The 12,715-nt window shown below is 35.8% G+C and overlaps 2 protein-coding genes across 3 annotated transcripts in view; one reads left to right on the top strand and one right to left on the bottom strand.

Annotated features, from left to right (window-relative positions):
• The window catches only part of stx1a (syntaxin 1A (brain)), a 75,005-nt gene extending 72,550 nt beyond the window's left edge, over positions 1-2,455 (top strand). For both annotated transcript variants that reach the window (XM_036214813.1, XM_024277230.2), the window contains one exon: positions 1,141-2,455. In XM_036214813.1, the coding sequence (XP_036070706.1) occupies positions 1,141-1,218 (78 nt within the window). In that variant the 3' untranslated portion in view covers positions 1,219-2,455. The remainder of the gene's footprint in view (positions 1-1,140) is intronic.
• A 1,311-nt stretch (positions 2,456-3,766) lies between these two features.
• On the bottom strand, positions 3,767-10,742 carry LOC112149501 (caspase-1). The gene is made up of 8 exons (XM_024277229.2): positions 10,449-10,742; positions 6,729-7,007; positions 6,558-6,640; positions 6,298-6,474; positions 5,991-6,210; positions 5,756-5,902; positions 5,496-5,605; positions 3,767-4,424 (listed from the first exon to the last, which is right to left on the bottom strand). Exons 1-8 carry the CDS (start codon positions 10,453-10,455, stop codon positions 4,302-4,304), a joined length of 1,146 nt encoding a protein of 381 aa, XP_024132997.1. The 5' UTR covers positions 10,456-10,742; the 3' UTR covers positions 3,767-4,301.
• Between the last annotated feature and the right edge of the window lie 1,973 nt (positions 10,743-12,715).

Here is a 12,715-nt window from a genome sequence, read left to right as displayed (position 1 = left end):
AACCTCATCAATCTGCTCTATTTTAGACCACTTCACCAACATTTTCACATGGCTGAGAGGTTTTGAACCGTGCCCTCATTGTTTCACACAATCATCTGCTAGTTTTTTGTGAGGTTCAGCTCACAAAACCAAAAATATATATATTAAAGGCCAGTGTGGTGGTCTTTTTCTTTGATATGTCCATCATGAAATGTCCTAAAGTACAAATAAAAGGTTTAGATAGATAAATTATAACTCAGTGGCTGATATGTTTCAAAACTGCAGTTGATTGAATTTGATTTCTTTGTTTTGCCGCCTTTCAGTTTCCCTGCTGCTTTTCAGCTTCTGCTTTATTGTAAATTGCATTGATTTTTGATACAGAAATTGTATGTAAACTAAAATCAGAACATCGACCTGAGGGTGATTGTTTTTCAGAAAAAATATATTTTAAAAAATGATGGCCATTAACCAAACTGTTTCTCATTTAGAACAGAAGTAAAGTTTGACCAAAGAAAATTAAAATATTTTTTTCTAATGTTAGACTACAGTCACATATCCCAAAATGCCACTGTGCAGCGACTTAATACAAATTCCGAAAATTTGACAGGTGGCCCCAGAGGTTTTATGAAAAAAGTTAACATTTTACAGCTACAGGACATTTTTTTTGGATTCGGTGGCATAAATTAGGTCATGCAGTGGCAGTCCAGTGAAAAAAATCAGACGGCTGCATTAAATCTTGAAGATTCTGCTGTTGCCTCGCCATCGCCATTAGTCAACATCCAATTGTGGAGATTTTAAAGTTGCTTCATTGCAATGAAAATTTAGAAGTCATTATAAAGTTTAGTAAAAATTATTTTTTTGTATCTTTTTACTCGAAAAATAAGAATTTGCTTCAACACTGCTGTCTGTTTTTCATGTGTTGCATGTTTTTGCAGCTTTTTTTATTTTACATGTCTTGTTGAGATGTTATGATACTTTTTATTGAAAAAACTAATTTGAATCACTGAAATAATACTTTTAATTTAAAAAAAAGTCAGTGGTATGTGTAAAAAATGAAAGTGAAATGATGTTTCTAACATGTTCTCTTCTTTGTTTATTTGCTGCACTGGATGATCTTTTTCTCCCTTTTTTATTTTAAATTATTTTGCTGCAACTCTGTAGAAGAAAATTATGATCATTATATGCTGTGTGGTTCTTGTAATTGTCATTGCTTCCATAGTTGGGGGAACAGTGGCCTAAATGTCAAGCGCAGACACATGAAAACACACACAACACCAGTACACACGACAAGGCAAAAAGAATACATCTCAGTCTCCAACGAATGCAATCTATTCCAAGTTTAGCACAAACCGCATCCCATAATGATGCGTCCTACACACCGTGTACAGGGCCAGGGTTGTTCTCGCATGAGTTGCTACTTTGTAAATGTGTGGTGCTGCAAACTGTTCTCTGAGTGTTGAGTGTTGTCAAAGATATGATGTTTTCTTGAGCGAAAAAAAAACTACAAAATAATCTGTAATGCCGCCGTAAAACAACTCGCAAATATGACACCAGATTGGATTTTCAAGTGTTTTTTTTTTCTTTTGTGTGTTGTACAGGCAAAGGTCACTAATGGAAAGTGTTTTTCATAACCTTATCGGTATATTTATTTATTTATTTGAACTTTTGTAGTCTTTTTACATTTTACCTTGGGAAGTCTGCATGTTTTTATTCACTGTAACGTGGTGTTTTGTACTCTGTTGCCAAATTTGCTTTGCCTATCCCCCAAAAATGATGGAAGCCGTGCTGCTGCGCCACTTTTCATTAAGCCTTATCAGTTGAGCAGCATTTTAGAGCCGTTTTTTCCCAGCGAGTGCATGCACGTTTGTGAAGGAGTGTGTTCTGTAGCGGCGTGTCTGTGGATCTTTGGATGAGTCCTTGTTAACCACCCGTGTCTTTGTATTGTAAACTGCCACAGAGCTCTTTAACACTGCCAGTGTGTTCCAGTCGGCCGTCAAACGGAGTCTAATCTGGTTGGAATCTAAAAACCCTATCCTGGTTTTTTAATGACCTTTATGACCTTTATGTTTCAATAAAGTTTGCTCCTTGTCTGTTCTTAGAATGATTACTTAAGGTAAGTCAGAGTAGCCCTGTAAAAGGATCAGCTTTTTGGGGAGACATCCGAAGTGGACACACTTCAGCCCTGTTACCATGTTGCCTACTCAACTTGTTGCCTTTGTGTTGTTCTGTGATAACAGTTCTGTTTTATTGGATTTTTTTGTTTTCTTTTGTTTTATTTTTATTTTTCAAAGTAAAGTCTGTCTTAAAAAAAAATCTGAGTTTGAGGTTTTATTTTTAAATTGTCCATAAAGTTAAAAAATGTGAACGGTGTAATTAAACCAATGACATTTCAGCAGGTTATGAAAAAACTGTTCAGGTGGAGAAATTGTTCAAATGCAGATTTCAAGCATTTGGATTAAATTGCTGTAAAAAATTACATTTGTTCTGCATAATAATTGTTACTGGTTTGGAACAGATTTTAAATAACTATTTGCAACCAAGGTTTGTCTTAGATCAATAAGGAGAACAAAAAGTACATTAACTAAAAAGTAAAATAAAATTAAATTATATAAATTATATAATTGTTCTAATCTATTCAAGTAAAAGCCAAATTATTTCATTTACATTTAAAAATCCAAAAATTGCTGAAAATTTCAGTGAAACTGTCCTCTATTTCCAGCAGAAAGTCCAAGAAACCTCAAGAATGAGAAAAGAGATGAGGATTTATTGTATGTTTCTCTTGTTGGTCTTTACTGGGGTCTGCAACCTTTAATGCTAAAAAAATACATTTTAGACAGTTTCTTATGAACCCAGTGAGAGCTGCACACTCTTACCTCACTTTTAAGAAAAATACACTTAATTTTGGTGCTTGTGGCAATTAAACCATTTGTTTATAAATGTAGCTTTGAAATATTTAGCATTATTACGTGTTTTTTTAATAAATGCCAATTCAACTTCCTTTACTTTTGACAGCAGCACATTTGGCCCTTTCAAAATAAAATACACCCTGTGTCAATAGATCCTCCTGCTGCTCCAGATGTAGACGTCACACCTGGCATTTTTAGTCTGATAACTTTGGAACATCCCTATCCTTTTCTCCTTTATTATCCACTATAATGACAGAATTGGTGTAGAATTATATATTTTTTAATCTATATATGTAAATGCAGTTGCATACTTTAAGTATATTCCCTCTAAACAGCAACTTGCCCTGTTGTAGCTGGGCAAGTTGATCAGGAGATCAGAAAATGTGCTTCTTTAAGCTTAATTCTAATATTAAACCACTTTACCAGCAGATGAAATATGTTATCATTACTGTGCTTAGTCATATGAAAATTCAAAACTGAACATAAAACAAATAAAGCAAAGTTACATTTCTATTGTTTATTCAAATCATTTGCATTTTTCTTCAAAGCCAAATGGCCACAAAAGAGAGAAAAATGAGCTGAATGTGGCTCCAGAGTCTCCGTTAGCACAACCGTGGTCTATGAATGTTTGTTATTTTACCTTTATCAAGTTTGCAGTTCTTAAGCACATCATATCCTCCTTTGTCATGTTTCAGAGCCATCTCTAAAGAACCTCATTACATTTTATACTGCTGAGTTCCAGTTTCTTTTTTCTTCAGATTGTTGACAGCATTTCTCTCCTCCCAGCAGGGAGTTAACCACCATCTGCTTCATTTTTCTTTCTAACAAACATCTAACTTCTCAAGATCCAAATCCTCAAACGCTCAATCAAACCACTCGTCTTTTTTTTTTAGATTACAAACTCCAGGAATATTTTACCAGAGTTTAAACAAGTTCCCTTTAATAAGATGAAGTTTATTTAAAAAAAGTCACTTTCCAGCTCATGTTTGCATGTACTTTGAGGTCGAATTGGAAGAAAATGTTTCCTTTCTGAGCTTGAATGACATCAGTATGATTTTGACAATTAAAAGATGAAACATTACACAAATACATTTCACTATCCTAAGCTTATTTTTTTGGCACATTGCAAAAATAGGTCATTTAGATAAAAATCAAACATTTTTACCCCATTGGTAGAAGTTCCTTAAATAAGAACAAAAAAAAAGTCTAACCAAGAATCTTTATCTGAAGAAAAAATTCTAGTTTTCTAAAACTAAGATTATTTTTATTAGTAAAAAACTTTCTAGATAAAATTATTTTTCTTGCAAGACAGAAAAAAGAAAAACAAGGTAAACAAGGGGCTTTTTACTTTCCTAAGATTCAGTTTTTGCTGTGAAAGACTTCTAAAGTATCAACTGAGGTGTTGTAAACTTTGCATCAAGAATGGTTTGTGTCTCCGAGGCCTGGAAAGAAGTAGAAGTGCTTCGACACCGTGGTCCTGTCGATGGTCGGCATCTGTCTCTTGTTGGAGACATCGAAGCTCTCAAAGCGAAACATCACCTGGACAATCAAAAACAGAACGAAAGGTTAGAAAGTCTGCTATTGTCCCTGAAACTAGTGGAAAATTAAATAGTCAAATTCTAAAACAGAATGGAGGGAAAGATGTAAATCAGTGGTTTGAGTGTTTTAAATAGCGTCCATGTTAAGGAATTTTCCCCACAACCCTTAAATTTAGTTTAAAAAGTTAGAAAAAATGTATAACATTGTATCAAGGCTGCCACAAAAGAGAGGAAAATCTAATAGAATTAAAGTTGTAAAATTATGAGTAAAAAAGTAACAATTTTATCAGAATAGCTGTAAAATTATGAGCCGAAAAAGTCAAAAAATGTACAAGAATAAATTAAAAAAATTATGTTGAAAAAAATCATAAATGTATTAGAAACAATTCATACAAATGTACATTTATTCTTCAAAAAGTCACAATTTTACAAGGAAAAACAATCTTTTTTTTCTTTTTTTTTTAGAAAATTAAATTTCACATTTTGCTTTAAAAATATCACAACAAAGACAATCAAACATTACCTATATGTTATAGACAATTCAGAGAAATTGTCTATGACTCTCCAGAATCTCACTGAATTTTTGTTATTAATGTAAAACCTCATAACAATATATCCCAAAAAGCAAGATGTTTCCCCCTATAAATAACTACTTTTTAAGTAGTAAGTTTAACATTTTATTCTTGTAAAATTTTGACCTTTAATAATTGTGTGACTGTTTTTGTCAAATTTAGACTTCTTCATTTTGACTTTTTTCTAATGATTTTATGAGTTTATTCCTTATATTTATTTTCTTTAATGGTGGCCTTAACACTCCGTAGGAGAAATGAGTTTTTGTTCTCCAAAAATTAATATTCTACTGATGAAAAAAAAAAAAAAAAACTTAATCGCAGATTTGATATACCTTTAAACTGACCTAAATCCCTTGTTTCTCTGCTCTGATGCTTGACTAAAGACTTTATAGATCCAGAGCTGCTGGCATGACGTGGCATTAATGCATATTTTCATTTACGTGACTTTTTATAACTGACAAAATGTCCAGTTTAAAGCAGTGTTGATTGTAACATCTTACTTTTCTGAAGAGCTCCTGGATGTGCTGAGTATTTGCATCACTGCGGAATATGTCAACAATATACTGGATGAGGATCGACCCGCGATCTGGTTGCCTGTAGGACACAGTATCTGCAGAAAGAACATCCAAATACAAAAGAATGTGTTAGATTTTTATATAGCCTTTATATATATATATATATATATATATATTTATATACAATATTTATAACAGTCCAATAGTAACAATTGTCTATAATGGTCCAATATTGCTGAACTGACCAGGAGTGCAGGAAAGAAGTGAAATGAAATCTTTCTCTTTGTGCACATATCTCCAACTGTCCTCCAGTAAATCTTCTGCAGCAGCAGGAGATTGGAACCCTCCAGCTTGGCTTTCACCATCACTGACGAGCACAGATCCCTTTTGAGCTAAAAAGTTTGACATATTTTATTGATTAGAAAGAACCACTAGTGCTTATACAAACATTGTGAGTAAAAAAAAAATAAAAAAAATCACCTCCTCTGCAGGCCTGGATGATGATGATTTTGGGTTTATCCAACAATGCTGGACATTTTTCTGAACCCAAGTGTTCATAAATGTTGTTGACAGGAAACTCGTATTCGTCAACACCGAGAACAGCTCCCAGCTTCCCGTGAGACATGAGAACGACGATCACACTGTCCGTCTGCTTTAGTTTTTGCTGTTTGGAGAAGCTAATGAAAGCTTCATTAATGTCCTGTCAACAGGGAAAATGACAACATTGCTCTCTTTATAGCAAAGTCATTTAGGCTTTTTCTTTATTTTATTTTTTTAAATGAAGTACCTTTCCAGTGAGGTTTGTGTGCTTCTCCACTTTATACCCCAGGTTTGAAAGCAGTCTCTCCATGTTCTCCTCGTCTTTTTCAGCTCCACTCCGGTTCATTTTCTCATTCAAAAACGTTTTATTTGTGATCATCAGAGCAACACGATTCTTGTAAGTATCTTTGGTCACAGGATAAACCTGAAAACAATTCAAATTAAATTAGAAAACTGTTAATATTTTAAATTAAGCCTCAAATGAAGCTGTCAGGAGGCACCTCTGACCTCTGGATCATTTTGTTTCGTCTTCCAGAAATCCTGGATGGTGAGGACAGATGTTGTCACCTCATCGCTCTGTGGATGTACATCTTGAAAGCACAAATAAAAAAGCTTAAAAACGTATTTTGAATGTTCACATGCCATTCTTCAGATAGTTTTTAATTCTTAAAGTCTTACTTTTCTGTGGCTGATGAGCACCGGACAGACCCAGTTCAGAGAAAAGAGACGGATCATTTTTTTCTAAGTGATCAATCATCTTCGAGCTGGCCTTCGAGCCTTTTTTCCTCACGATGTCAATCAGCATGCAGGCCATCTCCCTTCTTTTTTCTTCAGATATTGACTCCCTTTCGGCATCATTCAGAACTCTATCTTGAAGAAGATCGTCGGCCAGCAATTCCAAGACGGGCTTGGACACTTTACCCACGAACTTTGCTCTCACATTAAAAAGTTCCTTGTCTGGAAAAGACAAAAAAAACCACAAAACTACATCAAAATAAAGTCTATATTAAAGAACTCTTTAGAATAAATATGCAGTCTGCTCTCTGACATTTGTAGCTGACCACAGCCCGTGTTCAGTCATGTAAAAAGAAGATTGATGATCCCAATAGACTTTATTGTGGGTTTTGGGGAGTTTGTCATATTTGCATTTTTACCTATATATTCTATGTAAAACAACAACAGTTTTTTTGTGTTATAAAAAAAACGACTAATTTAGGTGTGCTGTCAAACAGGAGTTTCAAAACCAGAATTGCTGGGTGGAGCACAGCTGTGATTGACTGAAGACCTTCACCAAGCTGTTTCTCATGAGGAACCAACATGCAGAGGCCTGTATGTGCTGGTGGGACAAATAAAGGTGACACACATCTTCATTGAAGACAGGAAGCTCAGCAATCATTCAGAGCAGCTGGTGTTCAGTGGACTTTGTGGTAGAAGTAGAAGAGAAAAAAAAGACATCTACAAACACCAAAGAGGCAGCTGGTAAGGACTGGAACTCTAAAATAAAATCAACTTCTGGAAATGGACTGCTTGCTTGATTCCTGTGGATATTGTTGAAATTAAGAGACTATTTGATTTGTGTTTTCTGATTTAAAGGTTTTTCAGCTAATTTCCAACTCAAACAAACTCATTAACAAACCAAAAAATGTGATGAAATGAAATCACAGCGGATGATCATTTGCCAAATGGAAATAAAAAGTGAAGATTGGACACTTGACTGGTCCTTTATGAGTGAAATCCTGCTACTTCTTTGAGTGGATGTCTCTTATCCCTTTCAAGTGGGGAAATTGTAAAAAAGAAACATAACTTGACACTGAAAAACCGGAGTCCAGCAGATTAAAGACTGAAGTCATAAAAATCAGGAGCAGCAGAGGGCGGATGTAGAAATGTTCACGGCACTTGGTGGAGCAGGAGCGTGTTGCTGGTGTTACTCCGCAAGCATATGAATTCATGCTCAGTCATCTGCAGGATCTAGTAAAAGCTGCAAAGGAAGTGAACCACTGGTGGAAACGATGGGCCCCTCCAGATATTAAGAAAGAACTGCAAGACCACTTTAGGGTGCTTGACCTCCAAATCCCAAGATTGGTGTCCAAGAAAGCTGATTACCGTATTTTACGGACTATAAGTCGCGTTTTTTTTCATAGATTGAATGTCCCTGCGACTTATACTCCAGTGCGACTTATATACGCGTTTTTAATGAGATGAGATATGGACCGTAGGTCTAGAGTGCCCTCTTATGGTGATCTATGCAATTACCGTATATTTGTGGGAAAAAAAAAATCTGGTAATTTCACAGACAGCCACAAGAGGGCACTCTAGGCTTACGCTGCGATATCTGATACTCCTTAACAATTAGCGAGTAAAACAGTAAACGTTAGCTTACAAGGAAAACGGAGAAGACTAAAGATAAAATGCCTCCAAAAAGAAAATGCGACTTATAGTCCAAAAAATACAGTATATACAACCGGCTGTAAAAGAAGATTACATAAATCAGATGCAAAGAATGGAGGTTTCCAGTCATCCGTCACCAATCATCAAACTAAAACCAGCATCCTTGCCAATGTTCAGGGGCATCACACGGGACTTCTTCAGGTGGAAAAATGAGTGGGAGGAGCTCCAAAAACAAGTAGAACCGACTGGCTCAAAGGAGATGGAAAAAGTTTCAACTTTTGGACGGTGTTGACGAGAAAATCAAGCGGGACTTCCGCCTCACTCATTACAACACCGCTGATGAAATCGAGATTGTGGAAGAAATACAAAAACCCCACCTGTGGGGATTCATCAACCAAGGAAAATAGTGGAACTGATTCAGGCAATAGAAAAAGCTCTTCAATATTTGAGTGATCTTAGGGAGACTGGAGCCATTAAAAATCCTCTTGTAACAAAGTTTATTGAGAGTAAACTTCCAGGAACCTTAAAAAAGGAACGCTGCTGATAAAAAGAATGCTGTCACGCCACAAAGCCGGTTCAACTGTCTCTTTACCTTCCTCAAAATACAAGAAAGTATATATGAACAACTTGAACAGTTAAGAGAAGATCAAGTAGGAGGGAGAACAGGATTGAGCTGAGACACGCCAGAAGCAGAACAACTAAGTCAGAAAATGTTCTTGGATGTGTGGTCTGCGGTGATCCTACGCAAAAGAAAGTTATACTTTTGTAAACAGTTTCAGGCACTGAAGTTACCTGAAAAGAAGGCTTCTGTCAGACGTTTGGGTGAATGTGTAAAATGTCTTGAGATTCATGACTATTCCTCCTGTAAACCGGATTTCCTTTGTAAAAACCAAGATTACAAGGATGGAAACTATCCAGAGAACCTTTATTATCTGTGCCCAGCTGTTGAAAGGAGGATGGGCAAAATGGCCCCGAAAAAACCCAGGTCTGGTCATGAAGAGGAACAAAGCAGAAGAACCTATACAGAGGATTAAGAGGAATTCTTCAAGAAACTGCCCCCGATCTCGCAGATCAATGTCGTGATGTTTTCTAACATTGCATCCAGATCTTTTAATGTCAAAATGAATCGACCAAACCTTGCGGGCACAGAAATAAAAGAATTGCCAGAGGTAATGATGCTCCTTAAGGTCAGGGCAAATGCTGGAGACAAGATCGGGACTTTGATTGACTTGGCGTCAGACATGAATTATATAACTCATACTGCAGCCAGCAAACTTGGACTCAGATGTGAAGATGTTACATTCATCGTTCATGGGATTGGTGGCATGAAGACTCATGAAATAGATCCTAAATGTATTTCACTTTTAAAAAGAACAGGTGATGAAATCTGCAGCAGTGAGTGGACAGATGATTGGAGCAGAAGAAGACTGATGAGAAACATCATGAACATCAATCCACTACTGTTGAAGCTGCAGGAAGGAAACCAGTAGCTCCTCCTGTCTTAACATCAGTATGAGAGGAAGAACCGCTGAGGTCCAGACAAAGACACAGGAAGTAACACAAATGCTGAAACTCTGACCAGAGGTGGTAAATCATCAACGCTGAAGATTTTCACAATAAAAGACCCAGACTCAAATGTGGATAATGTTTCATTCGTCTGTGTCCACACAGAAAACAGTGTTATGTGTTTTAGAAATGCATATGGCGAGCTGAGTTGCCGGTTTGAGACCATAACAGCGTCTAGAACATGTTTTAAGACTCTTATGACTAACATATAGAACCGAGATCTGAAACGTTCTTTGGAAAATGATTCAATCCTGTCGTTGCGCCTTTTCTCCTCTCCTTTTATGAATTAAAACAGCCTGAACAGAAGACAGTGAGGCGGAAGTCTCCAAAGTGAAACTGAAAGGCAGCATTCTGGGTACAATCTGGTACAATAAATCACCGGAGATTTGTCTGTTTCAAAACTCTTTTAATGGCTATGTAAAGTAAAAATTAAAAAGATCTTACCTGCCATGATTCAGGTCTCGGGAGATCCAGCTGCTGCCTAAAAGTTTATTTAAGCTGGCGCGTAAAATGCGCACCAACACCAGGCACAAGCGCAATCCTGTGTGATTACGCTCGTTTTACACTAAAAGTGTCTCAGTGTTAGACTGATGAAGGCACGCGATTGGCTACATGTGTGGACGCATTTACATAATACACTAAGTTAACTCTTATTTTGGCAGAATTATGACACAATCCACAAAAGATCCAAAGACGCTCAAACTTGTTTCCTTTTCCAGGTCTTTTTACTTTTAAAAAAATCGTATTCATGATCACTCTTAATTTAATGTTTATTTTAACTTTTGTTTCTTAATTTCAAATTCAGTTATTTTTTACCTTTGTGTTTGTTTTTATTTTTGCCTTTTCATATCTTTTCAAAAGGCTTATTCTAGTGATCACTCTTAATATTTATTTTCATTTAAAACATTTTAAATTGTCTATAAGTAAAACGTGCTAAATTGGCTAAATAAACTTGGTTTACCCTATTTTTATTTTTTTATCTTTTCTCTTGATTTTTGCTATTGGGTTTTTATTTGTATTCGTCCTTGTACTGCATGTGTACTGCTTAATGACTGTGTTCCTGTTCTGATTGGACTACCAGTCTGGAATAAAGCTTATCCATCTATCTAGCTCCCTTCCTTTAGAACTTTTTATACAGCGTAATGACAAGAACATTAAAATCTTCTCATTTTTGCATGAGGAAATAAGACAGTTCCTCTGCCTGAATGGTTTGTGTGCTTTCGTGTCTATGAAAAGTGACCATATGTATTTCAGTCATACTATCCATATTAAATCCTTTATCAATATTCTGAAAACTAATAAGATTAACTTTATACATAAATGAAATAAAATGTATCTTAAATTTTATTTTGATAATTAAGGTGCTTCATAGTAAAATATGGAGAATCGTAAAAAAAACCAATAATAATAATACAATATTATTTAACAAAAATGTATCTTATAACACATGAAAGTGTTTTACATTTATAGCTTCTGATTCAAAATCGATTTTTCAATAAAACGTATTGCATTCTCTTTATTTATGTTCAGCTTCATAAACAAATTCATCCAATCTAATTGTTCTAATTTGTCTTTAATTGCTTTATTCTTATCTCTGTATTGTTGTTTTTTGTTTTTTTTTTTACCTTTGGGCCTCCTTGGAAGGTGGTGCAGGTGCTCTAGAAATGACATAAACTTGAAACTACCAAATCAAAAGTAATTTCAACGGCAATCCATTCCTTCAGTTTGTGTAGTTGTAAACCAGATTATTGAGATTTAAGGGATTCAATAAAGATACAATAAGATAATCATTTATTCGTCCCTCAATAGGGAAATTTCAATGTTTCAGCAGGATTAGAAATAGAGCAGGTCAAAAAGATTAAACGGTCTCATATTAATTAAAAGCTTCCAGTGTGAGAGAAATAATAAATGGAAATTGCACCAGTGGTTATTATAGTGTAACTAACAATTGCACAACACATTTTAAAGTGACTGAGGTCAGCAAATGTCCAGTGGGTTCACTGGGAGCAGCTTTGGTTACAGAGTCTCACAGCAGCAGGTAGGAACGACCTAATGTCGCTCCTGCAGACACCTGAGGGGTAGCAGTCTGTCGCTGAAGTCTGTGTCACCCAGAGGGTGGGCGTCTGTCGTCCATCCTCCTTTCTTCCACCTCCTGCACTGAGTCAAGCAGCACCAGCCGACCACTCCATAAAAGATGGCTGACAGAGTCTTTGGGAGTGCTCCCTGGTTGGTCACCTAGTCATTCAATTCCAAAGCCCTTGAGGTGGGGTCTGACATTAATTTTCTCCAACAACCCTTGTGTTGGGTTTTGTTTAAAGCCTGTTGTAATAAATGGCCCAGCTGGCACTCTTTTTTAATCCCTCCCGGTTTCTTTTTTTCTATATGTTGCACCTTTCCCCCCGTGGGGCGTAACAGGTCACACCATCGAGTCATGAAATCGTGATGTACCTCTATTTACCGTAAATTATCAAACATTTGGCCCAAAGGAATTTGTGACTTTCGCCTGGATTTTTTATTTTTTTTTTGTCAAATTAATTTGTTTACAAATTTTGTTTGCGTTGTTTTTATAAAATTACACCTAAAACTTTCATTTTATATTGTTAAACATTTTTGGTGTTTCCACAGCTAAATGATAATTTTTCTGACGGAATTTTCTTTTTTTTGCATTATGGGTAGACTTTCAAACTGAAAATGCAGAGTTAGGCTAAATT

Source organism: Oryzias melastigma, linkage group LG13, assembly GCF_002922805.2.
Source record: "Oryzias melastigma strain HK-1 linkage group LG13, ASM292280v2, whole genome shotgun sequence".
Classification (NCBI taxonomy): domain Eukaryota; kingdom Metazoa; phylum Chordata; class Actinopteri; order Beloniformes; family Adrianichthyidae; genus Oryzias; species Oryzias melastigma.
This window is presented reverse-complemented; position numbering and strand designations above follow the sequence as displayed.

Excerpts from the sequence above, each read along its gene's own strand:
- LOC112149501 (XM_024277229.2), bottom strand. Across the intron at positions 6,641-6,728 it reads TGCTCATCAGCCACAGAAAA|ATGTACATCCACAGAGCGAT; the intron begins GTAAGACTTTAA and ends TGTGCTTTCAAG. Across the intron at positions 5,903-5,990 it reads CATCCAGGCCTGCAGAGGAG|CTCAAAAGGGATCTGTGCTC; the intron begins GTGATTTTTTTT and ends CAAACTTTTTAG.